Source organism: Populus nigra, chromosome 9 (assembly GCF_951802175.1).
Source record: "Populus nigra chromosome 9, ddPopNigr1.1, whole genome shotgun sequence".
In the NCBI taxonomy this organism is placed as follows: domain Eukaryota; kingdom Viridiplantae; phylum Streptophyta; class Magnoliopsida; order Malpighiales; family Salicaceae; genus Populus; species Populus nigra.
The window spans coordinates 277,389-296,046 of record NC_084860.1 but is presented as its reverse complement, the minus strand read 5'-3'; the positions used below and the strand labels follow the sequence as shown (position 1 = coordinate 296,046).

The 18,658-nt window shown below is 32.6% G+C and overlaps 1 protein-coding gene and 1 pseudogene across 1 annotated transcript; both read left to right on the top strand.

Annotated features, from left to right (window-relative positions):
- Positions 1 to 790: 790 nt before the first annotated feature.
- Positions 791 to 3,828, top strand: LOC133703562 (beta-glucosidase 12-like; annotated as a pseudogene).
- An 8,642-nt stretch (positions 3,829 to 12,470) lies between these two features.
- Positions 12,471 to 16,403, top strand: LOC133703267 (proline-rich receptor-like protein kinase PERK3). Its single transcript, XM_062127729.1, has 4 exons — positions 12,471 to 12,569; positions 12,676 to 12,981; positions 13,080 to 13,229; positions 14,724 to 16,403. Exons 1-4 carry the CDS (start codon positions 12,527 to 12,529, stop codon positions 16,250 to 16,252), a joined length of 2,028 nt encoding a protein of 675 aa, XP_061983713.1. The 5' UTR covers positions 12,471 to 12,526; the 3' UTR covers positions 16,253 to 16,403.
- The last annotated feature ends 2,255 nt before the right edge of the window (positions 16,404 to 18,658 follow it).

The window sequence follows — 18,658 nt, the reverse complement described above, 5'->3', positions numbered from 1 at the left end:
AAAAGTAGTTTCATTTTAAAAAGTGAATTTCAAGAAAGTAAATTATTTTTCGATATTTGGTAGTGTAATGAAAAATAAATTGGAAAATATTTTCTAGTGTTTGATTATGTCATGGAAAATAAGCTAGAAAATAACTTATTAATGTTTTATTTTTTTCAACTTTATTAAAATAATGAGGAACCAATCTTACAAATTAAAAAGTTGAATGAGAATGAAATTGAAAAAAAATATATAATTTCATAAATTATCTTAAATAAAATAAATAATAATCAAAATAATAGAGATCAAATCTAAAAAATAAAAAATTAAAAGATGAAGAAATTAAAATAATAATAATTAACATTTCATAAATTATTTCAAATAAAATAAGTAACAATCAAAATAATAAGGACTAAATTTGATAGATAAAAAATTTCAATTAAAAAATGATAAGGGAAAAGCAAATAACAATTATAAAAATGAGGACCAGAATATAAAAATTAAATTCTAAGGGATGAAATTGAAAAACAAATATTCAAAATAAAATATATATAACAATCAAAAGTTTGAAAACTAAATTTGATATAATCATCAAATAATATAACATTTCTAAATTTTTCATAATTTTTGAAAAGTGTTTTCCGCCCAAAATAAAAAGAAAACATTTTCCTGAAAATCAAGCCAAATTTTTCTTTGACTGAAAAATATTTTCTGTTGACTGAAAAATATTTTTTTAACTAATTTTTTTAATAATAAATAAATACAGAAAAATTTTAAAAATAATTTTTAGAAAATTTGTATTCTTTGAAACATGACGAGGGACAAAGGGTCCCCATTATCTTGTCTCTTTTTGTCTTGGTATTATAACCAAATGATACTTAAAAACACAGAAATGCACACCTGCCCGCGCACATAATTAGAAACACAAAACTAAACTGACAGAGTGATCTTCAAATAGTGAATACTTGTAATAATGAACGTGAATATCCATAACTGACACAGTGATCTTCAAATAGCAAAGAACCTGAGCGTGGATGCTTTCAGATTGTCTATCGACTGGTCCAGAGTGATTCCCAGTAAGTGTATATTAGTTAGAGATAAAGAACAGTGAAAGGATGTGCATTTATTTTTTTGTTGATTCTTTTTTTACTTTTAGTTTTCCCAAAAAACAAATATTTAATGATATTCAGGTGGGAAAATAAGGACAAGAGTGAACGAACGTGGGATTGAGTTTTACAACAAGGTCATCAATGAAAGCATAGCAAACGGTTTAAATCTTCTCCCTCTTCTTAGAAATATATAATCTCGGTTGTTTCATGGGGGTTGCTTGAATCTTTAACATAATTTGTTACGAAATGTGGATCAAAGTTAAAAGAACACAGAAAATTACTAGCATGGCTATCGCAAGCATATTGAACAACCTATTTAGTGACTTCTTGAATTGATCCGTGTGAATTTGATTTCATAATTCGAAAAAAAAAAACATCGAAGGGGATAAAAAAACTAAAAAATTCTTTTTTATTTCTTCTGGAGGTAAAAAATATTTCATAGTTTGATTTCAGACGATGGTATCTAAAACCCGCTCTCATGTTTTGAGGGTAAACTTCACAGGTTTTGAGCCTTTTATAACTCTTTCATTGGGATATTCCTCAAGGACATGAAAACAGTTATGGAGGGTTTCTAAGTGAACAAATTGTGTAAGTCATCACCTTTTATCACATATTGTGTTCCATCATCATATACATATATCAAGTTTATTGAATAATTAAAAAATAGAAGTCAAGCATTTGTATTTGTAAAATTATGTATGGAATTGTAACATATCATTTCTGTTCATGTAATTAAATATTTATAGGAACGATTTTCGAGATTTTGCTGAACTTTGCTTCCGGGAATTTGGTGACCGAGTGAAGTACTGGATTACTTTAAATGAGCCACAAAAGTACTCCAGTGCTGGCTATGAGATTCTTGTGACTTTGCACCGGGCCGATGTTCCAAATGGGTGAATGAAAAGGACTGCATGAAAGGAGACTCTTCCACTGAGCCTTACATAGTTGCCCACCATCTCCTCCTTTCTCACGCAGCAGCAGTAAAGACACACAAGGAAAAGTATCAGGTATCCAATAAATGCACATTTGTAATGGATAGAGTATTATTTAATCCCTATGAACAATATATTTAGGTATCCCTTTTTTTATTGAAAATGTAGGCATCTCAAAATGGGAAGATTGGGATAACACTCAATACCCCTTGGTTCGAACCCTATTCTAACAGTACGGATGATTATGATGCTGCCAAAAGATCTCTTGATTAATTTCTCGCTTGGTTGGTATGTATTTCTCCAAAACATAAGCTAGTAGCTAACTGGATCTTCTATAATTATTTTTATTAATTATTTCGATGTTATAATTGCTTGGTGGTTGCTTAGTAGTCCTTGTGATAGAATTTTGAAGCTTCACTTGTGATAGAATTTGGAAGCTTCATATCATTTTCATTTGTATTACTGCTCCAATCCAAAAGTTGGGCTCCTTTAGCATCATGTTTCCTGTCAGAAGACAGTAGTGGATAGTTTAACAAAGCAGCAGAGTTTATTTAGAGTTTTGGTTTGAATTTAAATTGTGTCACTTTTGTGTCCTGATGTTAATGGAGAGTCGATATTGTCTTGTTGGCTGTATTTGTTTCATTTAATCTAGAGTTTCGTAAAAATAAAAAATAAAATTAATATATATGTATAACTCGTAACAACATTTCATGTTTCTAGGTTCTTGAATCCTATAACATATGGTGACTATCCGACCAGCATGCGGGAATTGGTTAAAGAAAGATCGCCAACATTCTCGTCACAAGATGAAGTGAATGTAACATTTGACTTTGTTGGATTAAATTATTATACTGCATATTATGCAGCAAATGCAAATCCTGCTGACCCAGATCATGTTAGATATCAAACAGATTCTAATGCCATCATTAAAGGTAAGAATTTTGTCATTTTAGTGAACTTGTTACTGAGGTTATGCCCTGCGGGTTTAAAACAAGCTGAGGTTGTTATAACATAATTAATTTCACCTTGTTGGTCTCATCATACTTTTTCAGCAAAACGAGATGGGAACCCCCTCGGTCCACAGGTTTGTATGAAAATGATACGTATTTTACCCAATTTCCTTTGACATTCGATATTGCGAAAGAATGTTATAATTAAGCTGCATATGTGACAAATTGCAAGCTGGTGCAACATGGCAGTATGCCTATTCATAGGGGATAAAATATCTTTTGAATCATACCAAAGACAATTGCGAAGATCTAGTAATTTACATAACCGAGAATGGTATTATAATAAGCTTTGCAGATTAAAATGGAGATCTAGTAAGATTTTAATGGCCAAACTCATTAATTCTTTGTTTCTTTCACATTTTTCGTCTATTTAGGGTACAGCCGCGTGCTTGCTAAATTATCAGATTCTGAAACCTTGGATGATAGTCAAAGAATAACATTCCATTATGACCATCTGCTGAATGTTCTAAATTCTATCAAGTGAGTTTACCTATTGCGTAATTCCACGGTTTTAATTTCCGTTCTTCGTTGTTTTTGCCTTAAATTAAAAGTTAGGGCTCAAATAGTGATTTAAATAAATTAAAAGACCAAACTGTTAACATTTGAACTGATCATTTTTTCAGCGATTATAAAGTTAAAGTCAAAGGTTACTATGCATGGACTTTCACCGACGACTTTGAATTTACAGATGGATACACCATAGGATTTGGTTTGGTGCACATAAACCGTACAGATAATTTAACAAGACAGAAGAAGCGCTCAGCAACCTGGTTTTCAGAATGCCTTTTGAAGAACTGAGCTGATCCAACGCGCGGTTTATTTCAAGCGATTAACGACTAGCTTGATGGATGGGAATTCAGTGTTAATATTTCCTAGGTGTACTGCACTGTATGTTTCAATAAATTAAAACTTGGCTATGTAACCAAGTTCAATTTCAATGTTAAAAATCTATGGTTTATATGCCCCTCTGATTTTCAAATAATATTATTTGCCAAGACACTGTATATTTAGGGGCGACGATCTTGAGTTTGATAATGATGATGAATTCAGTGTTACAGCGTTTACAAATAATGAAGGCGTTGAAATAGAGAGTGTTGGTGTACGGATGTTGCATGAATGATCCTAATGTTTACCAGGTTGGGTGGTTACAGAAGATAAATAAATGGTTATTAAACCGGACCTCATGAGAAACCGTGATTTAGAGTCTAATCTTGGGTAAGGTTTCAATTTGAACTCCAAAGCTATTAACTCTGTTAAATCTAATTAGCGTAATGAATCAACTTACTTGTTACTTGATTAAATCTGATTAGATGAACACTAATAAATTAAAAAATAAATAAGATGATATCGTTCTAAAATAATGACTGATATGGGGTAATTTCTAGATCATATATATATATATATATATATATATATATATATATATATATGCTGCTTTCTATTTTGATTAATTCGGAGCTAACAAGATGAAGCAATACGAAAGTATGCGAAACCAGATCATAGCAAGATGCTGTCTGATGATTACGCATAACAATGAAAGATCCTTTCACTAAATTATGATGATATGGATAATTTACCAAGTAGAAAATTCATACTTTCAACTTACAGTTATCACCCGCCATTCAATCTAACTTGCGCTACAGCCTCAACATGTAGTTAGTTAGAAATTTTCAAATGTTAGGATAACTGTGGCTCAAAGACATGTACGAGCTCGGCAAGAACAAGTCACTAATAAGATACAATACAGAATAAAGTGAAATAATAATCATTTGTAAGCAAGGAAGAAATCAACTCAAGTTTACAAACATTTCACTTCGCTAGCAATGCGGTGAGTATTAAGTGATCTGCCCACAATTGGCCAGTTGAGTGCCATACTGGATCATTGGAGGATGTCTTTGAAAGCACAGATATATTCCCCAGTCAGTAAAATGGAGAAGAGATGGGTTTTCGGGCTTTTGGAAATTGGGCCTAATGATACTTAATTGTTCATTAAACCTTGTCGATGGGATTAGGTTAATAAGATTAATAGAAGCAAGTTGACTTTAAAGCTTGACTACGACCTTGACACGAGAAAGTTGACTTGAAGCATCGCATCTACTGTTAGGATATTAGCTTAGAGAGAAGGGAATGTGAAACCTGATGTGAATGATGCCTGCTTTAGTTTCATCTCATCGGTTATTTTTCTATGTTGAGAATTATATAATTTTGTTAGATTAAGGCTTTATGTAGATTATAGATTATAGTTGTGGTTATTTTTTAAAGTGTTTTTGATTCAGAAATATATTAAAATAATATTTTTTTAAAAAAAAAAATTATTTTTAATATCAGTATATTAAAATAATCTAAAAATACCAAAAAAAATTAATTTAAAATTAAAAAAATTAAAAAAAATTAATTTTTTTCAAAATTATTTTTAAAATGCAAAACAAAACAGGGTATAAAATTTATTATGCATTAAACGACGGATGAGCAGTTGCACATCAACCTCTGATTTTGTTAAACCAAACTTTTCTAGTAGTTGATCTTCAAAGTTATTAGAAAATTCAAGTATATTGATATTATTAAAAATTTTATAAATAAAAAACTTTTTAAACCAGACATTTACAACTTATGAATTACAAACATCATTTGTGACTATATATATATATATATAACCTTGTATTATTTTATCAATTTTTTTACCACCGTGGAGTCCAAAAACACTCCGTCCATCAGATGTCACAAACGACGTTTGTTGGGAAGAGGTCAACCCAGGTCATTCCGCGTAAAATAAGAGGCTCACGGACAGGATGGTTCGTGGGTCGCACTGACCTATCCCAGCAACAACGAGGATCAATAGTTTCAGCGCATGAAAAAGAAGGAAAGAAAAAACTTTTGACCCAAATTCCTGGAAAGTGTAAAATAAATGGGATTGCCTTCAAGGTCACGGGAGTGAACAGGCAAGCGGGGTTCCCTCCTCCTGCTAAAGTTTCCTTTCATCTTTGACGCTTGGGTTTCTGGGCAATGGCGCATGATTTTACCTCAAAATTTAAAACCCAAAAAATCTTGGATATAAATGGGTTTGTTCCTACGAAGTTCCTTGTGATGTCAACTCTTTATCTTTTTTTCTTTTTTATTTTACTTTGAAGATTGAAATAATCTTTTTAGGTTTAAAGAATTATATCACGCTTTAATTATGTATCAAAATTAACTAGACACTTGATCTACTTAAGATCATCTATTCATACCAGATTGGTCAAATTAATTTATAAGAATCTCTAGATTTAAATTTCGAACCCTAGTAATGCAAGTAATGAGTTGTTTAATATCAAACAAATTCTATATTTTTGAAATTATATTTACTTCTCTCACAAAAAGGTGAAGTTTATAGAAAAGTTTGGGATCCAATAATTTATAGTCAGCGAAAAAATTTAATTAATTCCTTTAGACTTGTGTGGGTAATGTAATATGCTTCTTGTGGAAAACTTTGGCATGGCTTATCTGAACTTTCAACATAATTGACAACGTCGGCCCCTCCCTGCTTAAAAGAGATGTTCTTTTATCGTAATGGACTTGGACACTTCCGAAGGAATCTTGAACAGCTTGTCTTGATTGAATACGTGAGTTGTGTGTTGTTGGTACACTGTAGCAAAACAGGCTGGTGCTCCATGCTTGACCTGCAAAACCTGAGCCCTCTTCAATATGAACAAGGACCTTGACAAAGTCAGTCCACCCCCGTGTTCCTTGAATATTTCTCTTCTTACTTCGCATTGAGCTTGCAACTCCACAATCTGTTGAATCTAATCTGTTTCTTCATTCTTCATTTATTCAAATCATGAGATCAAGACAAGAAGGATTTGGATTCTAGGAAGAATCCCTTTCAAAAGTAGTCCACAGGTCGGGCTTAAATAGCTAGGTTTATAAAATTTGCTAAAAAAATTGATTATTCAAAATGCTGTCTAAAACTATTCAATTTACAAAATTGAAGTAGAGAAAGAAATAAAAATCAGAACAAAATTAAGTCCTGAAAATTTTATAAAAATCGAAAAAAAAAACCCTCATAAAACTTGGAAAACGTAGGCCAAAACAATGAAATCTGGGATCCAAAACAATCATCAGGGAGCATAGCTCCCTATCCAAAACGTGCACCTCTGAATTGGGGTGATTTGTTTTATCCCGACCCTCGAATAAAAAATGATAGCCACAATTATGGAAAGAATAGGCAAAATCATATCAAAATGGATTTGGACTGTTGTTTTCTTTGATCTTTGCGTTGGTCTGCACTGTCAAGATAGTCTAGCGCTATCAACTTCGTATCTGAAAGCTAAGCTTCTCCTGAATCTCCATCGCCACTTTTCTACATCATAATTAAGCATAACAATTTTTTTGAGTTTGATAATATTTTCTCGTTTTATTCTAGTTTTAAGGGTAGTGGAGCTGTTTGAAATTACAAGCCAATAAAAAATGAGCTTTAGATCATGTATATGCAACTGTTTACCCTTTTCTTTTCTTTTTTTAATTTCTTTTTTTAGAATGAAATATGCATGCAAATCTGCATTATTCTCACAATTGAAATACGAGAAGAGAGGTGATTAAAGGCGAACAGTTTATTTTGCGAGGAAGGACATGATATCTCATAAGATTTAACGGAAGATATGGACAATGGTAGTTCATGACTTTATGTAATGGTGAGGTCCATTTGTGGAGAAACCATCTCGTTGGGTTTTTTTCTCTTCAGTTGCTTTATTTAATTCGCATCTTTGTTTAAAGCTTTGGGGTTATCCGTTCTTGATTCCAAACTTTTCAAGGGTCACTTTCTTTATATTTTAACTTTTTAAGCGGATACTTTGGATCCAAAATGTCATTTTCTGTATACGAGTGTCATAACAAGAACAAGAAGATTGACAATTTACGTGTGTGCATTGAAACGGAGGAGAAAATGTCATAACAAGAAGATTGACAATTTAAAAAAACAAAAAAAATAGGCTGAAAGAAGTTTCAGATATGTAAAGGAACTAAGTTGAAATTTTTCATGGAATATTTATGAGCTTAATCATATTCTATTGTATCCAAAATTATAAAGATAATGTAAAATTAAGGTTAAATTAAATAATTATTGGATGGATCTGCAAAGTTATCTTATATAAAAAAATATTTTATTTTGACCCGACTGTACTATGTCAAAATCAAATGTGACAAATAGAAAAATATTGGGTTTAACATGAATTATATAATAGTAATTGAATAATTAAAAATTTGAAAAGCTTTTTCAAAATTGTCAAAGAATCAATGACCATGGTATTAAAAATAAACATGATTTGACTGAGTAGACACTCTTCATGCTATAATAGATACATCAAAATATTATTAATAAATGAATAATAATTACACCGAGAAACTAGTAAGTGAAATATTAAGTTAAATCACTTATGACTTTTCTAATATTTGAGGGATCATGATAGGTTACTAGACATTTTACTTAATCTTCAAATGTAAATCAATAAATTGTTGAATTGATAATAAATTAATTTGTTTAATTTATTTAATCCTATTTTATTTAGGATTGTGACTTATATTTGGGAAAACTTATTAAAAAACTTAATGGGTCACACACATAGATCCATTGGTTATAAATTAAAATGAGATAATTAAGTAAATATGACTTGATTGTAAATAAGTTTTAGAAATTGAATACTAGATTATAATTTATACAAGGAATTACAATTCTTAACCTAGAAAAATCAAGTAAGGACTTGATTGAATAAATTTATAAAATTGTCCTTCAATAATATATGTGATACTATTCAGGAGCAAATTGATAATTTGTTATTTTTAGGGTTTTTAGGTTTTTCTATAAATAGAATGTTTTTTTATATCATGAGCATGCTCTTAGACCCGATCCACGGGTGGGTGGCCACTCCCATGAGCCAAACCATGAGGGTGAGCCAGTCTATTCAAGATCCCTGGTTAATCAGACACTTACATGTAGGTTGAGAAATGCAAGTAATAGGATTCGAGCCAGTGATATTCTCTTCCACTAACTGAGTCCTAACCACTTGACTATTATCAGTTAAGCTGCTAGCTTACTTGTCTTATAAATATGTGATGCCTCTTATTTTATATAAAAAAAATTGTATAAGTTACAGAACACTTGAACAATATAAGAAATGAATATTATAGTTTGAATAATTGAACAACTTGTGTTTTGAAATATTCCAGCCTTGAAGCAATTAAAGCTAAAAAGAATATTTGATCTTCAGGTAATTTTGTATAAACATAAATAACTCTAAATCTATTTAACAGGATTCTTAGAACTTCCAGAAAAATATTAAATTTATCATTTTCACTGCATATATATGTTTTGAGAAAATCAAGAATAATACCTTTTACCTATTTAGAACCTTCAATCTTTACTGCCTGGCTACGTAACATTTTCTTTAAACTTATATCGGTAATATTAACATAGTTTTTGTTAAGAAAGGATCAATAACATCCTAATGTTTATGTAATGGTTTAGGAAACAAATATGTAGAGTTGTTCTGTCAACTATACCTATTCCTATTGTAATTCATATTCCTAATATGGCATAGCATAATTATAGGAAAACACTTGTATATAAGTGGCAGAGTATTATTCAATAAAGTATTGTCAAATCTTTTCCTTCTCTGTTTTCACATGGTATCAGAGTTGGTAACCTAGCTCTCTGTCATTTTTTTTCTTGCCCTAATTTTTTCCTGCCAATTGTTCAATATTATGAAGCACAAACAATCTTCTAAGGAAGGCAAGAACAATGCCTTCGATCCTTTTTTTTTCTCTACCATTCTGATCATCCAGGATTGGTGCTTGCTTCCAAGCCTCTCAACGGCAATAATTATTCTACCTGGTGCAGATCTATGACCCTCTCCTTGAATGCTAAAAATAAGTTGGGATTTATACATGGTACAATACAGATATCGTCTGCTAAGAGCCAACCAGACAATTATGCTTCATGGAAGAGATGTAATGACATGATTCTGTCATGGATTCTCAATTCAATTACACTAGAACTTGCAGACAGTGTTATATATTCAACTACAGCCTGTAACTTTGGGAGGACCTTCGAGATCTTTTTTTGCAAAGCAATGCCCCTCGTATATTTCAGATTGAAAGGGACATCGCTTGTACTTCTCAAGCACAAATGACTGTTGCGGCCTACTACACAAAGCTGAAAGGATTGTGGGATGAATTGGGTTCCTATAGTGGCACTATTTGCTCCTACGGGGCAGATCACAAGAGACGACAGCTGATGCAATTCCTCATCAGACTAAATGACTCTTACAAGGCAATTAGAGGACAAATCATATTCCTAAATCCTCTACCTGATGTTCGCCAGGCATATTCCTCTATTATTCAAGAAGAGAAGCAACGCAACTTAAATGATACACATGAGACAGCAAAAACTACAGCCATGGCAGTTCAACGAGATGAACTCACAACTCTTATAGTTCGATCAAGACAAGGTGCTTCCTCTCACTCCAACTCTTTTAACCGTAAGCCACTGCATTACTCATACTGTGATAATGATCATCATGTATGAGATACACGTTGGAAACTGCATGGTTATCCACCAGGCTATTCAAAACATAAAGCTAGTCGTTTCAACCGTCAAGGCAGTCATCCTCTTTACAACAAGTTTGTCCATCCTTCAGCCAATTACATCAAGGAAGGTCCCACAATGCAAGAGATGCAGTCGTTCATGTATGGATTTTTTAATTTACAGTGTTAACAGATATTATCCATTATAAACAAAAACGGGATAGATCAATCCTCTGGTCAATTGTTTGCTAAATTGTTAGCTAAATTCTCTGCAACTATTCAAGCTGCTGGATATGTTTAGTCTAAAGCAGATTATTCATTATTCATGTGTCGCAATGAAAATCATTTACCGCATTGTTGATATATGTTGATGACATTCTGATCACAGGTAATGACCTCAAGGCTATATACACTCTTAAGAGATTTCTGCATAATTGTTTCGAATTAAAGATTTGGGCGATTTGAAATATTTTCTAGGCATTGAGGTCTCTCGATCACAAAAAGGTATTTCTATCTCACAACGGAAGTACACTTTGGAAATTATGAAGGATGGTGGGATTTTGGGTGTTAAACCTGTGAATTTTCCAACGGAAAAAAAACACAAAACTCTCAGATGCAGGTGATTTACTTAAAGATCCATCTCAATATAGGCGACTTGTGGGGCGTCTAATTTACTTGACCATTACCCGACCGGATATCATGTATTCTGTACATGTGCTAAGTCGATTTATGCATGCACCACACAAACCACAAATGGAAGCTCCCTTGCGTGTGTTGCGTTATCTGAAAGGTGCTCCAGGACAAGGTTTGTTTTTCTTTTCTCAAAATGATTTGTCTCTGCAAGCTTTTTGTGATTCAGATTGGGCTGGTTGTCCAATGACTCAGAGATCCACTACAGGTTATTGTGTTTTTTGGGGATCTTCACTTGTTTCTTAGCGAACAAAAAAACTAGAAAACAGTATCACTCTCCTCAACAGAAGCCGAATATTAAGCCATGACAGGTACATGCTACGAGTTATTTTGGTTACGTTCATTGTTAAAAGATTTACGAATATTGCATACGAAACCAACATTGCTATACTATGACAACAAAGCAGCTTTACATATAGCGGCTAATCTAGTTTTCAATGAGAGAACCAGACATATAGAAATGGATTGTCATTTTATTTAGGATAAAATACAGGATGGATCAATCATAACCAAATTCATTATTTCAGCAAATCAACTTGCGAATGTATTTACTAAGTCATTAGAAAAGGAGATTTTCTCTATCATGATTCGCAATTTGAGAGTTCTCGACATTCAATCTCCAACTTGAGGGGAATTGTTAAGAAAGGATCAATAATATCTCAATGTTTACGTAATGGTTTAAAAAATCAATATGTAGACCTGTTTTGAGAAGTATACCTATTTCTATTGTAATTCATATTCCTAATATGGCATAGCATAATTATAGGAAAACACTTGTATATAATCAATAAATTACTGGCAAATCTTTTCCTTCTCTGTTTTCACACTTTTTCAATGTAAACATAATATGTACAGTCTTGTGTCGGTAATGTAAACATAATGCATCGTGTGGAAAACATTCTCATAAAAGTCGGGTAAAGTAGTTAAAATGCTTATTTGAACTTTAAACACAATTAACAACGTCGGCCCCTCCATGCTTGAAGAAGATGCTCTTTGCTCGTAATGGATTGGATACTTCAGAAGGAATCTTTCCACAGCTTTTCTAGATTAAATACATGAGTTGTGTACTGCTGGTGCAGTGTAAAAAAAACATACTTGTATTCCATGCTTGAGCTTCAAAATCTGAACTCGATCTCTTTAACACAACCTAAGTCCTTGACAAAGCCCGTCCCCCACCCCCCCCCCCCCCCCCCACCGTGTTCAATAAATATTTCTCTTCTTACTTCTCACTGAGCTTGGAACTCCACAATCTATGGATCTAATCTGTTTCTTCATTGCTCATTTATTCATATCAGGTAACTGGTGGATATTGAATAATGTATTTAATTTCTATATGTTTTCTGTTCTAATTCTAGAATCTAAATTAACAAGTTGTTAACCATATTATATATCCGCAAGCAGGTGTTGTTTCAACAACTTTTTCAGTAACAAACAAGTGCAACTACACGATATGGCCAGGGTTTCTGGCAAATGAAGATGATCCTCCTGCATCTATCTCTAGCTTCTCCCTTCAAAGGGGACAGTCAAAAACCATATCAGCACCAGTTTCCTGGGGTTATCCTTTTTGGGGCCATACGTATTGCACTGAAGAATCCACAGGAAATTTCTCCTGCATCACAGGTGATTGTGGTTCTGGCAAACTAGAATGTTCAGGAAACGGCACGGCTACTTCTGCCATATTGCCAGAGTTCAAGCTTGTTGGTTCTGGTGGGCTTTATTTTATTTCTTTTTCAATGTTAATCTTGTTGTGCCTTTAGCCCGCCTTTCCTTGTTGCGGTCTTCTGATCAGAATTGTACAAGTGTAGGATGCGTGGCGGATTCGAACGTAGCATATTCTTCAGAGCTCAAGGTTAATAGTTCCGGTAGGGAGATCGATGCGTGCAAGTGTGTGTGCAAAGCATTTGGATCACCACACTACTGTGCATCAGTCAATTACCAAATTATTTTCTGCGCAGGTAAATTTACCATTTCTCAATCTTGTAGCATTTTTTCGAGTTTGGTGTTCCATTTTAAATCATTTTGATATCTAGGGATAGTTTGGTTAGATGAAATCATGAAGAGTTAAGAAAGATTGCAGAAAATGGAAGTTGGTTCTATCCTAAAAAAGAACAAAAAAAAAAAGGATGCTTCATATGGTGACTTTGGAAAGAATTTGAAAAATAATACCGTGGAACTCTAGCATATACACTAATTTTTCTTATTCTATATATTTTAATTTTATTTTGTTGTTTGATTTACACCCTCTTTTTGGCTTTTGATTTTAATTGGTGCCTAGCTCTATCAAGTGTTTTGATTAAGACATCCTCGATGATTATATTCACTATTAAAACTTCATGACTACAATTAATATAATTCTTTAAATCTCGCAAATGACATTCCAATTTAAAGTTTATAAAACCCAAATCACATGTGGAGTGTCAATCAGGAAGCTTTATATTTTTTAAAAATAATACAATGGATTAATTTTAATAATATTACTTTTAATTCAATATTTAATAATATTGAACTTACTATAAAAAATTTATTTGGAAGGCGTTATTTCAATCAAGTGCATGCCAAATAATAGTAAAAAATGAATTTTATGTATTATATTCTTAATGACTATTAAATCTAACTAAACATCATTGTTTTATTGATAAAAATGTAAAATATGAAATTTGTAAATGAGAGATCACTTATAAAAATTTAAACTATTATTACTAATTACAAAAATTATAAGAAATTTATACCACACTTGAAATCCATAATATTTATTAATGCAGTAAGAAGTCAAGTTATTTTTTTATTTTTTATAAGCAAATAAATATATTTTAAGAATTACATGAGCAAACCAAATGAAATGCAAGTCATTAATTATATTTTTTAAAAATAAAATAAATATAATTTATTTTTATTTTTATAATAGTCTCTGGTGTGCTAACCAATATACATGCCCAAATTAATAAATATATTTTAAGAATTAGATGAGAAAACCAAATGAAATGCAAGTCATTAATTATATTTTAAAAAAATAAAATAAATATAATTTATTTTATTTTTATATAGTCTCTGGTGCATTAACCAATATACATGCCAAATTCGAGGGAAGCATATTTGTTTTGATAAGCCATAATTAAAGATAAAGCCTAATGACGGTAAAAATAACCAACCCAAGAGGTCGGACAAAACAGAGAAGATAAAGAAAATGGTTACAGGTGAAATAATCAAAATAACATAAAATAAAGATCACTAAGCTGCACATTCAAGCAACCAAATCTCTAATCCCTTCCATTGTCGACTCCTGATCTTCCAACAAAAATGTCTTCTGCAAAGAAACGTATATATGACAAACTTTATAGAGTAACGGTAATGCAGAGATGTTCGATTTCTTTCCAAGTAAAACACAGTCCTGTTGAAGTATGGTTTCGTCCTTTCATCATTGTCTTTTTGATTGATTCATCCATTTGCAGCAAAAACTACTACTCCAAGAAGACGTTCGGCATCCGAGTCCACCACAACCTCCACAACAGTTTCAGCAAATGCTACTGCAAATGGCGCTAATTCGACGTCCGAGTCCATCGCAACCAGCCCCACATCTTCAGTGAAAGCTTCTGCAAAAGGCTCCAATGCATCGAGCAGTGCAAAAGTAACTACAACTAGCGTAACGGTGAAAACGCTAAGCCCCATGGCATTCCCTCCAAGCCCTTTGCCAGATGAGAAAACACCAAGCCCTATGCCATCCCCTCCAAGCCCTTTGCCAGATGAGAAAACACCAAGCCCTATGCCATTCCCTCCAAGCCCTTTGCCAGATGAGAAAACACCAAGCCCTTTGCCAAAAACAAGGCCTAATACTACTTCAAGAAGACGCTTGGCACCGATTATAGCAGGAGTAATAGGTGGTGCTCTTCTCATCATTTTCCTCATAGTGATTCTTATTTTGAGGGCGAGGTGGTGGGAGGAATCTGAGAAAAATGAGGATTTGGAAGCTGATGATATAAGGCAAGTCCCAGGAACGCCTGTGAGGTTTTCATATGAAGGTCTTCGTGTTGCAACTCATGATTTCAGGGAAACACTTGGAAAAGGAGGTTCCGGATCTGTGTTCAAAGGAGTACTGCTAGATGGGACTCATGTTGCTGTGAAGAAGTTGGACAAATTAGGCCAAGATATGAGTTCATTTCTAGCAGAAGTTGAGGCAATTGGAAGCATCAACCATTTTAATTTGGTGAGATTGATAGGATTTTGTGCAGAGAAATCATCTGGGCTTTTGGTTTTCGAGTATATGAACAAAGGATCCCTGGATAAATGGATTTTCAAGAATGACCAAGGATCTTGCCTCGATTGGCAGACCCGAAATAAGGTTGTACATGGCATAGCAAAAGGGCTGGCTTATCTTCATGAAGACTGCCAGAAGAAAATAATACATTTCGATATAAAACCACTGAACATTCTCTTGGATGCAAATTTCAATGCCAAGATTTGTGATTTTGGGTTATCTGAGCTAGTTGATAGAGATACGAGCCAAGTTCAAACCCGAACCAGAGGAACCATTGGATATATTGCTCCAGAATGTTGTAAAATACCACCAGGTCGCATCACAGTAAAAGTTGACGTATACAGTTTCGGAATTGTTCTCCTGGAAATAGTTTGTGCACGCAGAAATTTTGATCACACACAACCAGAATCTGAAAATCATTTGCTTAGGATGTTACAGAAGAAAGCTGAACAAGACAGGCTCATAGACATTGTGGAGAATTTGGATGATCAGTACATGCAGAGTGATAGAGAGGAAATAACCAGGATGATAAAGATTGCTGCTTGGTGTTTGCAAGATGACCCGGAAAGAAGGCCTCTCATGTCAGCAGTTGTGAAGGTGTTGGAGGGTGTAATGGAGGTAGAATCAAACCTCGTTTATAAGTTTCATCATGCATTGATAACTCCTGCTGTTAATCACCATACATCTCCACAGCCACAAGCATCTGTTCTTTCTTATCCCAGATGATGTAGCAGTGTATCTCTCTTTTGACAGAAATAAAATTTATCAAGCCTGTCAACATTTGTATTGTTTTTCCATGTTATCCTAAACTAAGCACAGCTGTTTTTTGAGTGTTCATGCTTATTTCTCATAATAAAGATTGTAGAGTTGTTTGAAATTGTAAACCTGTCTGTGCATCTGTATTCTTTTTGTTTTTGGAGAATGATATATATATATATATATATATATATATATGAAACTGCATTCCCAAAGTTGAAATAGAAGTAGATAATAAACAAGGTAAGTACAAAAGTGCAAGATTTAGGCACATAGCTTCAACCCAAAAATATATTGATAGGCCGTCGCGAGGAAACGATGTCGTTAGTGTGATTTTCGGTTGATTTCCTTTGTTCGACTCTCCTCTTATTCTAAAGCTATCAATTCCTGAAGTGGATGGCCCAATGTACAAAATTTTTTTCAAGATAAACTCTTAAAGTAAAGAAATTGTCAGCAGCTTTCTATTCTTTTTCATCTATAGTGAAGTTTACAAAGAATAAATTTCTATTAAATTAAATCTAAATACCTTATAAAATTTCTTTAACAACATTTTAAAAATACATTAAAGATATTATTCAAAGTATCAAATTACCAAATCTTGCTATATAATTCATGCCTAAATTCGTGTTATTACAAAGCACAAATCTTGACTTGATTTTATAAATAAATGAGGTTAGCATGTATCAAATTCAAAGGATGAATCAAAGAATTGTTTATTTGTTTGTAAAAATATTTTAAATAAAAATTGTACTCAATCATTTATTTTAATAAAATAAATATTTCTATATATGTGCTTGTTTAATTTCAGGTGCTTAAAATTATGTCTACAAATATAATACGCACCAACACTTATGTGGTTGTTACTGTTACCTTTCTAGTCTACATCTAAATCCTTGAAGGGATTTATTAGTCTATGGAGTAAGTTGTATACCAAATGAAATTGTGTGCTTGAGATATTGAAGAATTCTCTTTATTACTTGCCAATGAGCATCCATTGGTTGGTGCTTGAATTTATTGACATAGTGAAAATTCTATGCAATATCTAGATGTATAAATCCAACATAATATAGGGCTTTAACAATGCTTTTGTAGAATTAAATATCATTGAATTTAGATCTTTTAAATTTGGATAAATGACTGGTGGTAGACATCGGTGTTGCATAAGGTTTTGTTTTATCAATGTTTACCTTTATGAGTAGGTTTGCAACATACTTTATTTAGGTGAGAAAAATGTCAGGATCGTGATGTAAAGTTTCAACACTAAGATAGAAAGATAGATGCTCTAAATCCTTTATTAGAAAGACCATTGACAATTGATAGATTAACTAATCAATTGGTTTTATATTAGAGTCAGTGATAATGATATCATCAATATAAATAAGGACGGTGATGTAAATTTTATCTATAAGATAAAGCATATAGAGAGACATCTTCTTTAAAGCCTATAAATTTATATGAATGAGTTGATCTATAAGTCTTGAAAACCAAACCCTTAAAGCTTGCTAAAGGCTATAGAGACTTCTTCTTAATTTACAACATGAAATGGATAATTAGGGTGAATGAACCCTTGTGGTTGTTGCATATAGACATCTTCTAAAAAGAAATCCATTGTGAATATCTAGTTGATGCAATTGTCATTGATCAGAGATAACCAAGCAAACTATATTTGGTTTAACCACTAGACTAAATGCGTATATATAATTAACACCCTCTTGTTGATGGAAGCCTTTTACAATAAAACATGTCCTAAAACATTCAATGATTTCATTAGTTCATCTTTTAACCTGAAAGACCCACTGGTTGCTAATAAAATCATGATCTTTTTATGGTGGAACCATGTCCCAAGTGCCATTTTGAATGAAAACATTGAACTCATTAGCCATAACCTCATGCCAATGAGGTTATTTAAAGGTTTTTGTATAGCATGTGGGCTCATAAAAAATAAAAGTTGCTTTAGCAATAAGTACATGAGGAAAATGGTACTTGATATATCCAGCCTAAGATGTCTTTAGTTTTAGATTGATGATCTATGACCTTGTGGTCATTCTGTGTGAAGTAGAAGTTGTTGTGTTATTGGAAGTAGAACTACATGGTCAGTAACAAAATTTGAGTTTGAAAGTGCATGAATCTCTATAGTATTGACAACATCTATAGGGTGATGTACCATGGCTATGTCGTTTTACAACTGATCAAATATAGTTGGTGTTGCTCTAGGGTGAGAAAGTTTAGTACTTGTAAAACAATTTAGAGTATATGTGTATAGAGGATTTATAGATAATAGGAGAGAAATTGTATAGGATAGTAGGAGGAGTTATATTTTATATATAGAAAGAGCAATTCATCAAAGAGTACGTGTCTAGAAACATAGATTTTTTT

What these genes read in the sequence shown, in the direction of transcription:
- LOC133703267 (XM_062127729.1), top strand. Translation starts at nt 12,527, where the DNA reads ATGGATCTAATCTGTTTCTTCATTGCTCATTTATTCATATCAG. An exon ending in TGCTCATTTATTCATATCAG is followed by an intron (nt 12,570 to 12,675) that starts GTAACTGGTGGA and finishes ATCCGCAAGCAG; the next exon opens with GTGTTGTTTCAACAACTTTT. An exon ending in CCAAATTATTTTCTGCGCAG is followed by an intron (nt 13,230 to 14,723) that starts GTAAATTTACCA and finishes ATCCATTTGCAG; the next exon opens with CAAAAACTACTACTCCAAGA.